Consider the following 17,389-nt stretch of genomic DNA (forward strand, 5'->3'; position numbering starts at 1 on the left):
GTGCAAGGTCAGGACTATATGGTGGATGTGGCAAAACATCCCAACCAAGCTCCATTAATTTTTGCCGAGTGACCAAAGATGTGTGTGGCCTTGCATTGTCATGATGGAATACAACACCTTTTCGATTTGTCAATTCGGGCCGCTTTTCTTCAACTGCATTGTTTAATTTCGTTAGTTGTTCAATGTAGACATCAGAATTGATCGTTCGGTTGGGTGGTAAGAGTTCAAAGTAGACAATTCCTTTGTAATCCCACCAAACTGATAACAAAACCTTCTTTTGATGAATATCAGCTTTTGATGTTGTTTGAGTTGGTTCACCTGGCCTGCTCCACGATCTTTTCCACTTGATATTGTTGTAAACAACCCATATTTCATCGCCAGTTATCAGTCGTTTTAAAAATGGATCATTTTCATTACGTTTCTTTAGCAAATCGCAGCTGCTAATGCGTTGCGTTAACTGTGATTCTTTCAGTTCGTGAGGAACCCATGTATCGAGTTTTTGAACATAGCCAAGTTGTTTTAAGTGATTTTCAATGCATGTATGTGATACATGAAGCTTCTCTGCAATCTCACGTGTTGTACTGTGACAGTCTGAATTGATTATTGCTTTGATTAGGGCGTCATCAACTTCAACTGGACGACCAGAGCGTTTTTCATCTTTGAGTGAAAAATCACCAGAACGAAATTTGGCAAACCAATTTTGACACTGCCGTTCTTTTAAGGCTTCGTCACCATAAACAGCACATAACTTTTTATGAGCTTGTGATGCGTTTTCCCTTTGCGGAAATAGAAAAGCAAAATATGACGAAAATGTTCCTTTTGATTTTCCATTTTTCAACGAACGCCAAACGAAAACTACAAAACAGATCAAAAAACTTTTTTTACTGATTAACAGCTGAATAGCCAACTATCAAATAACAAAATGTGTTTTACATTTGTACTACGTCTGCAAACCTAAAAATTCAACTGAAGCATATATGTGTGAAACCCGCAATTACTTAGCTGCCGACCCAATAGATATGGGCAGTTTTGGTGACTAAGATCCTGGACTCTGCAGTCAGAATGCCTGGATCCAAATCTCAGCTCTGCCATGACCTCTCTGTGCCTTAGTTTTCCCATCTGTAAAATGGAGATAATAGTGGCACCACCTCATCAGATAGTTGGGAAGAATAACAGAGTATATAGTTAAGGTGCTTGGGACAGTGTCTGTATCCAGTAAGCTGGGGCTGTGTGTGCCACCCATTATCACCATTACCATCACTCTGTCTCCAGGGTGGGGACCCAGATACCTACTCCCCACTTCTTGGTCCCACGAATCCAGCACTTTCAGTAGAAATGTAATGTAAGGTTTAGATGAGATTTTGAATTTTCTAATAGTCACATTAAAAACATTTAAGAGAATTAAGGAAAGTTAATGTTAATAATTTTATTTAGCCCAACATATAAAAATATAATAGTTTCAACATAGAACCAATATACACATTATTCATGAGATATTGTTTTTCTTTTAAAAATATTTTCATTGACTTCAGAGAGGAAAGGGGAGAGGAAGAGAGAGAGAGAAACATCAATGATGAGAGAGCAACATTGATCGGCTGCTTCCTGCATGACCCCCCACTGGGATCGAGCCCACAACCTGGGTATGTGCCCTGACAGGGAATCAAACTGTGACTTCTTGGTTCAGAGGTCGAGGCTCAGCCACTGAGCCACACTGACCGGGCTTAGATATATTTTTTTGAAATTTGGAACTACCTCTTCAAAACCTGGTGTGTATGCTACACCTACATAGCACATTTCACTTTGGACCAGCTGCACCTCAAGAGCTCGATGGCCCCAAGTGCTGGGGTGGCTACCGTATGGGATGGTCAGGTCTAAATGGTCAGCAGGTTTTGTGGCTTGTCTCTAACCTGCTCCCTCATCACCATGTCTACTCATCTTTAAGTTTTGCTCTTTTTTAAATATTTTTTATTTTTTTAAATTAAATTATTATCTGTATACATATTTTAACATTGCCTCCCCCCCCCCCCCAATATATACCCTCTCTCCCCAGAGTTTTGTGTCCATTGGTTGTACTTATATGCATGTATACAAGTCCTTCGGTTGATCTCTTATCTCCCCAGATCTCCCTACCCTTCACGCTGTAATTTGACAGTCTGCTTGTTGCTTTAGTGTCTTTATATCTGTCTTTTGGTTCATCAGTTTATAATATTCTTTAATATCCATAAATGAGTGAGGTCATGTGATATTTCTCTTTCATTGACTGGCTTATTTCACTCAGCATGTTAAGTTTTGCTCTTAACACTTCACCTCAAGAGCCTCTGCACTGGTTTTCTCAGTTCTGAATTGACCTTCTGCTCCTGTTTGTTTTCCTTTTGTGCCCAGAGAAATGTTCCCCAAATGCAAACCCGATCATTTCTTGCCCTGTTAAAGCCTCTTCAGGGTGCTCCTCCCCCTGTGAATGGGTCACCTTTGGCCTATTAAGCGCTAATGAGGTGTCCCTGCCAGTCCATCCATATGGCCTCGTTTCTTGTTCTCCCCCAGATCCTGTCTGCTCAGCCGCCTTCTGTGCCATTCCCTACTCTGGCTGTTCCCCCTTCTGACACTCTCCTAATTTTCTCACCGGTGAACTCCTACTCACCCCTAGGCCTTGGTTACATAGGTATCTCCTGAGACACCTGTAACTCCCAGAGGCTGAGCTGGCAGTTACTTCCCCTCCTGCCACTTCCTCAACACCTCCCACATGTTTCTGTTTCAGCAGGTGAGGCACTGCTTATTTCTGTGGGTTCGCTTGTCTGTCTTCCCAACTTAAGACAGGAACTTGCCTCTGAATCCTGGGCACTGAGCTGGGTACAATCTCTTCTCACCCCAACCCTGCAAGTCTGGCTTGCTCTGGGATTTATGTATTTGAAAGGAAGTGGTGAGAGTTTTAGAAAGGTAGTTTGGGGCCAGGTGGTGAAGGGCTTTGGCTGTCGGGCCAAGGAGAGTTTAGGCATATTCTGTAGACAGCAGGGAGCCATGTAAGTGTTTAAGCTGGGGTCCTGTTGGAGCTGGGACAAGGGGTGAGGTCCAGAGAGCATTTTGGCCTGAGTGTCAGGCTCAAAGTGAGGTTAAATCCAAACCCTTGGCACCCTCTGCCAAGGCCTAAAGGGGAATGGCAAACTCAGCATTCTAGAACCATCTTTCCTGAAAGCTACTTAGGGATGGGTTGGAGAGAGGAAGTGAGGAAGAGACCTAACACACCTTGAGCTGCTATAGACCATGCCCTTTTCTCACTTTATATGTAGGAATGGATGGAGGGAGAGAGAAGGAAACTGCAGGTTTCTTAGCTGAGATTAAGAAAATTGCCCAGAGCACCCTATAGTAAGCGTCTAAGCTGGGGTCCTGTTGGGCCTGAATGCTTGCTGCAGAGCCTGGAGGCTGCAGAGGAAAACCAGGGAGAGCCTTGGGCAGGACCATGCTGGTGCTGCACCCTGAGCAGGACATCCACACCAGAGTTGAATCGCTGGACTCTAAGGCTGCTTCCCCATGGCCAGGTCCTGCTGGGTGGCCCTGTGAGAGCATGCACACCGGCCTCAAAGTGCCTTTGAGTGACATCAGGCAGCGTCAGGGGCTTTGAAACAAAATGGGTTACTTACTTTGTCCCCCTCATCTCCATAAGATTTTAATTAAATTGACAGAGTCTTCTGGTTACAACCAATGCCTTAGCTTTAATAATACCTTGATTTAAAAATCATTGAAATAATTTTTGGCTCCTTTAGCATAAAAACGCTCCCCCCAAAGCCTTTAATTCTGCAGTCCTCTATTTTTCCATTCAAAGGAAACTCCACAGGACTTTCATGGTCTTAATTAATGACCCTCTAATCATAGTTCCACTCTATTTATCTCCCCCCTCTCTCTTTTTTTGCTGGTTTCTCAATGAAGGGCTTATCTAGAACTTGTATCAACTTCAAACAGACACATCATAATAGTAAATTGCAATATGGTCTTATCAAGTGGAACAACCTTTCATTCTCTTTCTTTTGGGCGTTAGTATCAAAGCCACCCCTCCGGGAATATGGCCTGCCTTCCTGTCTGGTTTTCAGCAAAACATGCCTCTGAGGAGCACACTGGGAAGGCAATTTAGATTATGTACAACAAAAACCTCCATGGTAAGTCCTTATAAGACAACTAGAGGCCCAATGCCCGAAATTCATGCTGGGGTGGGGGGTAGGGTCCCTCATCCCGGCCTTTGCCCTCTCAAAGTGCGAGAGCCCTCGCTCTTTACCACTTGCCTGCTCACTGCTCCTTACTACTCTGCTGGATGCTTCTTAGTGCTGCTGTGGAGGCGGGAGAGGCTCCTGCCACTACCACTGCACTTGCCAGTCATGAGTCCAGCTTCTGGCTGTGCAGCGCTCCCCCTGTGGGAGTGCACTGACCACCAGGGGCAGCTCCTGCGTTTAGCGTCTGCCCCCTTGTGGTCAGTGTGTGTCATAGCGATCGGTGGTTCCCTGTTCAGTCAATTTGCATATTAGGCTTTTATTATATAGGATAGTGGGCTGATATTTACAAGGCTATCTGGAGAGTTTTGGTTTGAAGATCACACATGACAGTTCTATCATAAGTGCTAAAGTTCAATAGTTATGGGTAGAGATGTGAGCAGGGCAGTCACCAGTCTCTAATGGAATGAATGGTAGGCTCCTTTTTGTACTGGTCATGTACAGGGCTCACCTGACATTTTCACTTGCTGTTCTCCTTTTTTCTTCATCACATACCAAGAAATAAAAACCACAATGTGTTGCTCGGGGTCCAAAACTTTAATGGATGTCTTCTAGATGCCATCCCTTGGAGGGCAGTTTGGGTCTGGCTCTCCTCTTCCCTGGAGCTTGGGAGAATGAACCGAATTATTCACTGATTTACTCAGATTTCCAGCTAGTATTTATTAAGCTTCGATTGAGGTGATCTTTATGTGGGGGAGACAGAGATAAGTAGGAGATTACCTTTGGTCTTGGTGTGTGCAATGTGTTTAGGGGGAGATGGCAAACATGTTTAGCATGGCCAGGGGAAGTGGGTCCACACAGATCACTGGGAGTACAGAGTGGGCATCCGTCCTGTAGGAGGAGCTGGTGAAGAGCTGGATCTTGTAGAAGGCTCACCAGGAGGACCCAGAACGAGGGTGGAAGAGTGTAGAGTAGGGGTGTCGAACTCAATCAGAGAAGGGGCCAAAATCTAAAATCCAGCCTAAATCGCGGGCCGAATGGTTTACTGAACAGTCATAAACTGACAATGTCATAAACTGACAGCGGAGTGCAGTGATGACAGCGCGGTGCGGGCCACATTGCAAGGCCTGGCGGGCTGGATTTGGCCCGCGGGCCTTGTGTTTGACACATGTGGTGTAGAGTGTCTTTTATTTATTTATTTATTTATTTATTTATTTATTTATTTATTTTAATATTTTTTATTGATTTCAGAGAGGAAGAGGGAGAGAGAAAATCAATGAGAATCCTTTACCGGCTGCTTCCTACACTTCCCCTACTGGGGATTGAGCCACAACCCAGGCATGTTCCCTGACCAGGAATCGAACTGTGACATCCTGGTTCATAGGTCAACACTCAAACACTGAGCCACACTGGCTGGGCAGTGGAATCTCTTTTATATAAGGGCCCTGATCCCATTATGAGGCTCCACTTTCATGACCTAAGCACCTCCTAAAGGCCATACCCCCTAATGTCATCACATTATGGATTAGGATTTCAACAGATGAATTTTGGAGTGGGAGGGAACAGAAACATACAGTCTCTAGCAAAAGCCATTCTACACAGAGGGAGTGGTCTGTGCAGTTATGAGAAAGGTCTCAGCCCATGGAGGGATTCCAAATGTTGCTCTGTGGCTAAAGCATGGGGAGAGATGTAGGGAAGGGGAGATTGGCAGAGGCATTTGTGTTTTTTTTGGGGGGGCATAGGCAGGGAAGACAGGCAGAGGACTTAAGTGCCCAGTTGAGGAGGTGAGGGTGGGGAGCCAGCAGAAGTCTGTTTCTAAGAGTGAAGGGATCACCCTGTGTTTGGGAGAAAGTTTCTGGCAGCCACACAGAAGAAAGGGCAGAGGGAGGGGACCAGGAGGCCAGGGCACCTCATGGGGAGTTAATCTAAAAGCCCATAGAGGACCTGACGAAGGCCAGGAACAGGCACCTTGGCAGCAGTGTGAGAGCTGGCAGGGGTGGAAGTGTGCAGAGGAAGGATCTAAGAGTATTCTAGGGTAGACCAGACTGGATTTCATTCTGGGTGGTGGGTGCATGGTGGAGACACCCAGGTGGGGTGGGGGTTGGCCCACAGGGCTATAGATGTCCTGCTCTTCTCTGCAGAGGGGCAAGAAGGTGCTGATATCTAGCCTGGGCTTTGTGTCCATCTCTCCACCCCCCTCAAAAAAAAAAAAAATAGGGCACCTTCCCCTAATTTGCACAAGTGTGGGCAGGCAGTGACCCTAGGATGGAATTCAGCACCTAGAGTCAGGGGTGGAGGAAGAAAGGTGCCAGGGAACAGACTGCATCACATGACAGAGCCCTCCCTCAGCAGGACAGCTCCTTTGGGAGATGGCCTCTCTCAAGCTCTCCTTTGTGCCTGCAGATACCATCCCAGCCATTCTGCTTCCCAGCCCTTTCAACACAGCACAGCATCCTGCCTTTGCCCCTTTGCCATGCTCCTACTCATTTCAGCCTCCACTTGCTCCTCTGAGATGCCCACTTTGGATCATTAGGACAATGCCTATTTATTTCTCACCTGAGGATATTTTTCCATTGATTTTTAGAAAGAGAGGAAGAGAGGGAAAGACAGACAGAAATATCGATGTGAGAGAAACACATTGATTCATTGCCTTGTGCACACACCCTGACCAGGGCCTGTCCATGCCCTTGACCAGAATCGAACCGGGGACCCTTCAGTCGCAGGCTGACAGTCTATCCACTGAGCCAAACCGGCTAGGGATGCACCCTGCCGAAGGATCCTGTCAGTCCAACTGAGAGTGAAAATGATGTCTAACCTGACTAGGTGCCCCCACGGCCTAGCATGGAGCCTCACCTGTGCAGTTGGGTTTGTCATGGATGAGGGTTGCTCAGTGAGGATGAAGCACATGGCTGAGCAAGTGACCGAGGTCATGCAAAAATGCTGATGGATAAGCATCAAAAAGTCGACCTTGCCCTCATGAAGTCATTTTCTAACAGCTTCTGCAGGACAAAGGGCCACTTCGCACCAAGCCACCGAACCACGCATATGTTCCTAGCTTCAGTGACAATTTGACATTTCAAAACAAAGGATGTCCACTGCTACTTAGAGGGCGGAGTGGGTAGGAGAGTTGTCTTCTGTACTCAAGTATCCAAGCTGACAAGGGTCCAACCTAGGCCAGGTTTGCTGTGACAGGAACAGAAAGGGGTTGGAGAACCCACACTCCCTCTTTTCTCGTTGGCTCAGAAGTGGCACAGGTTTTTTCTGCTCATAGTACATTGGCCAGAGCTAGTCCCATGGCTCTGCCCAGCAGCAAGGGAGGCTTCTGAGGGGGTGCCTCTCTGTGCCCAGAGTGGACAGAAGATTCAGATGTTGCTGAGCACTAGCAGAATCTCCAACAGTGATTCATGCCTATTGGGGGAAATTTTACGTTGCTTAGACCCCCCTCTTGCCTCTAGGATCTAGAATCGCAGTCTCAGGCCACCAGTAGTGCTTTCTGCTTACTTGCAATGTTTTTACCAGTTCTTACCCCTGTAGTGATGGGGAACTCGACCCTGGCTACCACCCACCATGCAGCTAAGTCCAACTTGACTGTTACAAAGTTATTCCTTATGTTCAGTTGACACCCTTCATCCATTGACCCCCAATTCATCCTGGGGCTTAATTCTTAATTCTTTCCTGCATGGCTTGGAAAATGTGGATAATTTCCCCCTAATCTTTTCTTCCCTAAGTTCAACATCTCTCTTGTATCCTACCTGCCCTGGCAGCTCCCCTCTTCACTCGCTGTTGGTTTATTTTACCATCACCTCCAAAGGTAGGAACTCCAAGTACTGAATTGCAGAACTGGGCAGTAGTCAGGGTGTGAAGAGCTGGGTGGGGGGGACCCTTGGCAGATCCTCCGCCGCAAACCCTCAGCTTGGGACACTTTTGGGTGGGATGTCATGATATGGATTCATTGTTTGAACTCTACTGCCTTCATGCCTATGCCAGGGGTAAAGCTTGTAAGGTCAGCCTTCCCCAGGGTGTTGCCTCTTTTTTGCTCTAAAATTTTGGTCCCCTGCAATGGACTGAATATCGGTGTATCCCCCACTCCAAATGCATAGAGATCCTAATCCCTAAAGTAATGGCATTAAGGAAGTAATTAGGTCATGAGGGTGGAGTCCTCATAAATGTGATTAGTGCCCTTATAAAGGGACTCCAGTGTGAGCTCCCTCACCCCTTCCGCCACGTGAGGACAAAATGAAAACACAGTTGCTGTCCATGAACTGGGAAGCAGGCTCTCACCTGATAATCTGCTGGCACCTTGATCTCGGACTTCCAGGCTCCAGAACTGTGAGGAATAAACTTCTGTGGTTGGTTATTCCCCAATCTATGGTATCTGTCATTGCAGCCTGAATAGATTAAGATATCCCTTTTCATCATTTGTCACCAAGTACTCTCATTAAGCTCCCAGGGAGGCATTTGTTTAGCCGTGGCTCCATTAGCCAGCAAACTTTTTATCACCACATTTTAGGTGGGCTTTCAGCATTGACAATTGGGCACACTCCATATTTTTTTTTTAGGTTTTGCTCTCAATACTTTAATACAACAACAACTTCTGTTTAAGATCATGTGCTGTTTTGTGGTAGCCATCTGGATTGCTGTCTTCTGAATGCCGATTTCACTGCCAATGTTTGGGTAAAAAAGGTAGGTTTTACACTTGTAGGGATGCTGAGCAAAGAAGCGTTCCCTTTTATAGGGCTTGGGTGGAATTTTTGGGGGTGTTCCGGTAAAGAAGAAAATTCAGGATCAGCATCTCCAAAGTATCCATGTTCTGCTCATAGATTGCACTGGCCAAGCACAGAGTTCGGAGCAAAACAAAGAAGCCCATCTGTTGTGACCATCCTGCTGCCTTGAGTCAACTCCAGCCCATTTCTGTGCAGCCCTGGGATCGGAGCAGCTGGGAACACCGGCTGCTAGAGAAATCAGTATGAAAACAGCTCCGTTCCTACTGCCTCCCTGAACTTCTGGGAGAACTTCAGCATCCACGTCCGACAGGGCAATCCGGAGAGGCAGATTTCTGTTTTAGATTAACAGGAAGATTTATCATGCCAGAAGGTCAATATTTACCTTGGCTCCAGCTTGATGAGTATTTACTTCTTTGTTCAGTGGCTCTCTCTGCTGACTTCAGCAGAAGCGAAGTTCTGCTTTTTGTCTGCTCAAGAGGATGCTGACTGATATTTTCTCATTGGAAAAGTGGAGGAGGAGCCCACTTCTCTGGTGGTGGTTGGGGGGTAGGTTTGTCTTCCTCCACTAAGAAACCGGATCCCTCTTTGTATAAACAACTCTAGTTTTAAGATGCTTTTGAACTTACAGAAGGCAGAGCACAGGATCCCAGAAAAAACAAAACAAAAAACTTTTCCTCTAAAAAATATGGATGATGAGAACACCTGCTTGAAACACACCTGACACTTACTTGTCCAGTTTTCATTTTATCCAGATTCCGGGGGTTATGTGATCACCAAAGGTCACCCAGGAATTGGAAAAGAAGGCACCAGCTCTACAACAGGGTTCCCAACTCCAAGACTTGAATTCTTTCTCGGGCTCTTGGGAACCATGGCTTCTGCCTCTACTAAGATTTTAGGGCATGCCGAAACCGGTTTGGCTCAGTGGATAGAGCATCAGCCTGCGGACTGAAGGGTCCCAGGTTTGATTCTGGTCAAGGGCATGTACCTTGGTTGCGGGCACATCTCTCATCGATGTTTCTTACTCTCTATTTCTCTCCCTTTCTCTCTGTAAAAAATCAATAAAATATCTTTAAAAAAAAGATTTTAGGGCGTGCTGGGCACAGTTTGAAATACAGAGACAAATACTTGTGTAGCGTGCCAATCAGAGACCCACCAGGGAGAGAAATATTTGAAAATGGGACAGACCTTCCCAGGGCACGCTGTGCTGGATTTTCAGGGTTGCTCAAACTTCCCCACTCCTGCCACCCACCACAAGTGTGTCTTATATTGAAAAATAAGGTAAATTGCACATCCTACTCCATTACATTTCAGTACACTATTCAGTTTAAGATAAGGTTTTGTTTTAAAAATTAAAAAAATATATATATTTTATTGATTTTTTACAGAGAGGAAGAGAGAGGGATAGAGAGTTAGAAACATTGATAAGAGAGATTCATCGATCAGCTGCCTCTTGCACCACCCCTACTGGGGATGTGCCCGCAACCAAGGTACATGCCCTTGACAGGAATCGAACTAGGGACCTTTCAGTCCGCAGGCTGACGCTCTATCCACTGAGCCAAACCGGTCTCTGCTTGTTTAAAATTTTTAACCATGGAGTAAGTAAGATGCATCAGGTTATCCCAGGGCTCCAAGTCTTCCGAGAAAGCTCTGAGCACTTCCAGGTAGGAACCTCCTGGCTGGCCCCACCTTGGGGGGTTTGAGCAGGGCGTGCTCTTTAATGTTATCCCTCACCAAATACTAATCATTAAAGTACATTCCACGTACTTTATGTGAACAACTCATTGAATTCTTTTAGCAAATCTATATGTTAGGTGCTGTTATTATTACCGTGGTTTTACAGAGGAGGATGTTCGGAGAGGTTAAATAACTTGTCCAAGGTCACACAGCTGGTACTTGTTAGAGTTGGACTCTACTAACTGGCGTTCTGGGGTCGGGGGGAGTTTACAGTGTGATGTCACAAGATCTCCATTTTTCTTGGCTCCCATGGCCCCGCTGGGGGTGCTGCAGCTGAAAATCTTGCCTACACGAGTGACCGCTTAATAAGGTTGGGTATATCCACTGTTGCCTTGGAGACAGGAGATCAGGATGAAGGGAAAAGTGAATTGCAGGAGGCCTTCACTGGAAAGGTCCTCAGAGACAAGCCAATCCATTCTTCATTGTTTACTCCAGGTCACTCAGCGAGTTAGTGGGGGAGCCAGGAGCTGACTGGGGCTCCTTGGGTGATATCACATTTCTCGATTTTATGCATCTTTATGCGTTTATCTCTCACCATCTAAACGAAACCTCCTCTTGTCTGCAGACCATTTGTCCATACTGCCTGCAGTCCTTTGGAGGAGAAAAGGCCATTTTGATGCCCTCTGAAGACTAGGACAAGCACCGTGAAGTTGAGAACCATGCTATTTGCTTCCTTAACAGCCTTCACGGCACCCAGCACGATGCTGGACACACAGGAATTTCCTGGTACATGTTCGTGGAAATGAACTTAGGGCCTTTGTATGAAGAGGAGGACCAAACGTGGACAATGACCTCAGACCTGAAGTTTCTGGGGTGTATTCCTTCTTTTCCTAGAGCTTTTTGTCCTAAAAGAATCCTGTGATATATGGAGTAGTGCTCTCCCTTCTTCTCCGTGGTCCCTCTAGCTTGGGTGCAGCCCCTGGCACTGGAAAAATGAGTTTCAGATAAAAACGAAATTCTTGTTCCCTTACTGTAATGCTCACAGCATGAAGCCAATTCACAGCAACGTGGAATTTTCTGGTCTTTAAGATCTCATTATACAAGTAAAGGAGGGGAAGGAGGGAGGCAGAATGCTTACAAATTCCTGGGGAAGGGGGATGACCTCATCATTTATTGTGTGTTGGCCAACTGCCCAAGGAACACAGTTCAGATTCCTTTTGGGGGAGGCACTGAAAATCCCCTGATAACCCAAATTCTCCAAATCTTTCAGGCCTTGAGAGAGTCATGGAGAGCAAGGAGAAGGAAATGATCCCAAGTCCAAGTTATGTTCCTCATTAGGGGGCTGTCCACTCTGCGATGGACTTCACCCATCCTGATTCCCAGGTGGAGACCTTGGACTTCAGAAGTTGGAAGTTCAATTTCAAAGGCCCCAGTAGGGTTTGAGGGGACGGAGTGGATAAGACTGGGTAGTCTGGGGGGAGAGTGAAGTGGCCTGCCTATCATATCCTGAGATATGTACTCCAGGGACGCATATGGGACATGTACATATGGATACATATTGGCACATGCAAACGAGAGAGCCAAAGCCACAGGAGTGTTGCAGTCCATTAAGCACTTCATACTTGAAGACTTTTCCCAGCCCCACAGGCATTTTACGGACCAGGTGCTCTACTGTTAGCAGGGGCAGGGCCTCTCTCAGGTCCTAAGATGCTTTTGGGAGAATTAGAAAGACTCCCAACTTGGGGAACGAGGCATAGAATGGATTTCAGGTTGCACCTGTCTCTTGGGCAAGGTCAAGTGCTATGGGGATCCTGTAGCCCAGAAAAACAAAACAACTTGGGGCTTTCTGCTCATGTATGAAGTGGGACTCAGCCTTTCCATCTGTAAACGGTGAGAGAGTACTGGTATTACACCTTCCCAGATCCTTTCCAGATCGACGCCTCATGTGTCTGTGATCCTAGAGACAAATAATCACCCAAACCGAGAGCTTCTCTTTTCCAGCTACTTCTCACCTTGCAGAGATACGTGGAGGTAAGGGCTGGAGGGGAAAGGAGGGAGGGGGGACCGGGTGTGCAATTGTTTGGTCCAAAGAGCCCTGGAGAAGGAGCGTGCATTTTTCTGGCTTAGTTTCTGAGCCTCAGTTTTCACCTCTGAAAAATGGAGAGAACCTAATAGGATAGCAATGTTGGGGGGGATTTAAATAACCTTGCCTAGTGAAATTGCCAGGCAAGGAGTGTTGCGGATCCGAAGAGGGTTTGGTTGAGAAGGTTCTAAGTGTGTGTGTGTGTGTGTGTGTGTGTGTGTGTGACTGGACCTAGGCCAAGGTCTGGTTTCCAGGACTCACGGCTTCTGGGACCCCCAACAGAGTTAGAACTTCAGTTCTGCGGCCACTGCCGCCGCCTCGGCCCCGGAACGCCGAGAGTTAACGGGAAAGCCCCACGCCCCCTTTGACGGCGCAGAGCCCACCTCGCCGAATTTGAAAAGGCGGCCCCGGAGAGGCGTGGGCGCCCCCCAGACTCTTTCAGCTCGGACCCGGGCTCGCCGGCTGGCTCGCTCGCTCTTCTCCGGGCGGGGGCAGCAGGTCTGGTCCCGCCGCCGCCGGGGCGCTCCCCTCCGTTCCCGCGCCGGAGGCTCCGGGTCCCCGCAGGCAGCCCGCAGGATGCAGCTGGCCCTCCTCCTGCCCTGGGCGTGCTGCTGCCTCTGCGGGTCGGCGCTGGCCACCGGCTTCCTCTACCCCTTCCCGGCCGCAGCCCTGCAGCAGCACGGCTACCCCGAGCCGGGCGCCGGCTCCCCGGGCAGCGGCTACGGCGGCCGCCGGTGAGTGGGAGGCCGGCGGGGCCTGGGGGCACGGGCCGCAGGAGGCTGGGGGTTCGGGGCGGTCGAGCACGGGGGGCTGGGGACTTTGGGGTGTCGGGGGGCTGGGGACAAGGACAGTAGTGGGGCCTGGGGGCGCGGGGCGTTGGTGCCGGGGGCTGAGGTCGTGGGGTGGTCAGTGTCTGGGGATGAGGACAAGGGGGTCTGGGGGCTCGGGGCCGAGGGGCTGGAGGTGCGGGACCCATCCCCTCCTTTGCTCTCCCAACCTTCTCGCCTCGGGCTGCCGGCTGCGAGCGGAGGTGGCTGACCCTGCGGCAGGGGGTTGGGTGCTCTGTCCCGGGGGCCGTCGGCTCACGTGGCGCCGCCGCTCACCTGCGCGGCCCGGCTTTGTGTTGGGCAGCAGGTTCCCGGGTGGCCGAGGCCGTGCGTCCGCGTCCCCGCCTCTCCCGCCGGCCGCCCGGGACGCCGGAGGGGGACTGGGCCCGGGGCCGTGAAGGAACCTCGGCGGCGGCTTCTCCGCCACCTAGAGACGGTAACCTGCTCGGACGGCGGGGGGTCCGGGGAGCCGGTCCCGGAGCCCGCGGCGCCCGGAGCGCGGTGGCCTCCTCCTCCGCCGGCAGGGGGCGCCCTGGCCACTCTCCTCTCCCCGCGGCTGCATTTCCCCCAGAAAACGCGGCGGCACGCTGGTGAAGCTGCCAAAACGCCTCCTCTGCGCAATTCACTCGGCATGAGCTCCCCCCCACCCCTCCCGTTTAAGAGTCATTACGGTTCACAGGGCTGTGGTTCTCCAGAACACACAACCTGCATTCGTACCACCCATCTCTTTTGAATATAAAACCACTCCAGCGTTTTAACTACTAGATTATTACCTTTCCTGTAACGGAGGAAATGGAGGCCAAGAGAGAGGTCCCAGTCCCTTGGCGAGTCAGGACCGACCTCCTGTCTGCTTTCTCCAAACCCGTGCTTTGCGGCACCGTCCTGCCTTGTTGCTATGGAGGAAGGGGAGAGACAGACCCCATGTCTTTCCTCCTTGTAGTTACCAAACCTGGGAGGGCGACCAAGTTGACTTCTGGCAATGCCTTATAGGAAGGAGACAGGGATGTTTTGTGCTGGGAGGAACACACACTTAATGGCTGGATAAGGCGAGACCCAGAAAAGCTTATAAGAGTGCTTCTGGAAAACTTTGCACGGACTTTTATTTCCTCCCCGTTCTGTTTGGAAATACTTACCCAAAGCTTCTAGTCTCCAAACACCCTCAGCAGTGTGGCCTCTGCACAATTCCATATGAGAGAATAGTCTGAAAAGTAAGCTTTTCAAGTTGCAGAATGATATGGATAGCATGATCTCATTTACGAAAAGTAACACACACAAAAACACTCTGATTTCTGTCTAGGTATATAAGTGCCTGGACAAAATAGGTTTGTAAGAAACCATTTTCCATGGTTACCTATATGGAGAGACCTGGAACTGGGGGTGGAAGGGGAATAGTAAAAGAGACCTCCCATTCTCCCCCTCTGCCTGTGTCTTGTTTGCATGTGTTGCAAGGAGCGGACATTCATGCATTGCTTTTGTAATTAAAAAATGTGGGAAGGAAAACCCCAGCCCCTGCAGCTTGGAATATGCACTCTGAAAGGAGCTGAAGTGGTGTCCATGAAGGCAGTGAATGACTAAAGATGCAATTCTGGTGTTTGGTGGGCTGGGACATGGGGACCTTTGCAGAAATGTGGGAGGGATTGCTTTGGCTTAAATAAAAAGAGACCCCCAAAGGCCCTAGCCGGTTTGGCTCAGTGGAGTGAGCATCAGCCCAAGGACTAAAGAGTTATGGGTTCGATTCCAGTCAAGGGCACATCGGTATATTTCTCTCTTTCTCTGTCTTCCCCTTCCCTTCCACACTCTCTAAAAATCAATGGAAAAATATCCTCGGGTGAGAATTTAAAAAAAAAGAAAGAAAGAATGAGAGAGAGATGCAAACAAATGTGGCTGTCTTCCAGAACTCTTTCCATCAGATTGGGAGCAGGGAGAAAGTATAATTAGGTTCAGGGAGGATCTGGATGAATTTGCATGTGTTGCAAGGAGCAGATATTCATGCATTGCTTTTGTAATTAAAAAATGTGGGAAGGAAAATGCCAGCCCCTCAGCGTGGAATATGCACTCTGAAAGGAGGTGTGAGGGAGGCTTGGGGCAGGTTCCAGGTGCTTCAGATTGATGCTCCAGGGCATAACTGAGCCCTTCCACACAGAGCCCGGTGGGCATTGCAGGCCTGAGCTATCAGCCACAGGTGGCCCATGCCCTTGAAATTCAAGAGCTCCAGAAGCAGACGGCTTGGGGACAGTGTTTGGCATGGTGCCCTTCACAGCTTTGGCTTTGTATGCATGCTATCGTGGCTTGGTCTCAGTTGACAGGCAAAGCAGCAGAGCTGTTTTTGACAGATAGCCTTCCTTTCTTTCATGATATTGTTCCTGTTGGAATCTGATTTTTGTACGTCCTTTCTTTCTCTCTGAATGTGTCTGCCCTCCTGGCCAGGAGTCTGGGTCTGAAATGTGTTTGGGGGCATCTTGTCTTTGCTCTGTTGATCTCCAGTTTAAGCTATTTTGGCAAAGGACCCCAGTTCCTCAGAGGACTGTTTCCAGTAGAATCTTGCAGAGCTGGCCCTGGCTGGTGTGGCTCTGCTGGTTGAGTATCGTCCTGTGCACCAGAAGGCTGGCAGTTTGATTCCAGGTTGGGCTCTATCTCTTGGGTGTGTGGGTGTGTGTGTGTGTGTGTGTGTGTGCAGGAGGTAGCACATCAATATTCCACTCACATCCATATTTCTCTTTCTCTCTAAAATGAAGTAGTAATAATAATAATAAAAATTTTGCAGAGCTGTTCAGATCCCAAATAAAAGCTGAAGGGAAATGCAACATGAATCTGGAGGCCTGCACTAAGGACTGAGTTCCCCTCCACCCCCCACCCCCAACTCCCTGCCCCAGTGCCCCAGTTCTTCCATTTACCCTAGAAAAGACAATACATTTGTGACACTATTTAAAGTATTCAAACCTCACTCCTCCCCTCCTCCGCTCCTACAGATGTTTATTAAGGGTCTTGTCTGTTGTCTCCTCGTCTCTACATCTAACCTGAAAGGGGCCAAACAGCAGCAGGCGATCAGGGCTCAGGACACAAGGGCTAAGACCAAAGAAGGGCCTGCACCCCCTTCGTGGTGCACATCTCCCAGCTGGCGGGGGAGAAGTTTTAATTTAGATAAAAGAGGAAGGTTTACTATTACTTCTTAGAGAGTGCTCTTCTGACTAAGAGAAATCAGAGGAGCTGTGGGACCTGCCGGATTCAGCAGAGGAGGGAACGGACACGTCCAGAGAGCAGGTTTGTGGGCCGGGGACAAAGGACAGTGCTTCCTTTTGCTTTCCAGAGCTGGGTCTGGAAGGAGGCAGGGATTGGATGATTGCTTCCTCTTGGCCCTGAAAAATGGCACTCATTCCACAAACCACTGACTGCTATACAGAGGCCCGAGGACAAATGGAAGTTACACACAGTAGGGCTAAATAGGCTATGAATCCAGCGAATGATGGTTAAATTAGTAGATTAAGTAAGTTCTGTCCTCCAGAATATACCTTCACAGTGACCTGGAAGGCAGATGCATATGAGGAATTCTTACTGCCTTGGAATTCTGCTCTGGAAGGTGTCTGCAGGCGGAGGGCTGCCCTGGCCCACCTTCAGCCCTGGGCTCCTCTCACGCCGTGAGGATTATGCACATGCGTGAGGGTTATGCACATGCGTGAGGGTGATGCACATGCATGTCCAACTTCAGTCCACACCCTTAGACTAGAAGTGGGCGCACTGTCTGTGGGGGCTGCCCTTGAAGGCTGGCCTGGGAAAAATGGCCCTGGCTCTGGGTTTGGGCCATTGGCCAGGGAACCTGAGCCCACAGGGCTAGAAGGAGGCGGGGGGTGGGTAGTTGTTTCCTCTTGGCCCCACAGACTCATCGTT

At 48.8% G+C, this 17,389-nt stretch overlaps 1 protein-coding gene across 1 annotated transcript in view; it reads left to right on the forward strand.

Moving 5' to 3' along the window:
• Positions 1-13,157: 13,157 nt before the first annotated feature.
• Positions 13,158-17,389, forward strand: part of COL26A1 (collagen type XXVI alpha 1 chain) — a 149,165-nt gene continuing 144,933 nt past the window's right edge. Inside the window, exon 1 of the mRNA XM_084881604.1 lies at positions 13,158-13,411. Within this exon, the coding sequence (XP_084737730.1) occupies positions 13,254-13,411 (158 nt within the window). The 5' untranslated portion in view covers positions 13,158-13,253. The remainder of the gene's footprint in view (positions 13,412-17,389) is intronic.

Source organism: Pipistrellus hanaki (genome assembly GCF_964339955.1).
Source record: "Pipistrellus hanaki genome assembly, chromosome: 4".
Classification (NCBI taxonomy): domain Eukaryota; kingdom Metazoa; phylum Chordata; class Mammalia; order Chiroptera; family Vespertilionidae; genus Pipistrellus; species Pipistrellus hanaki.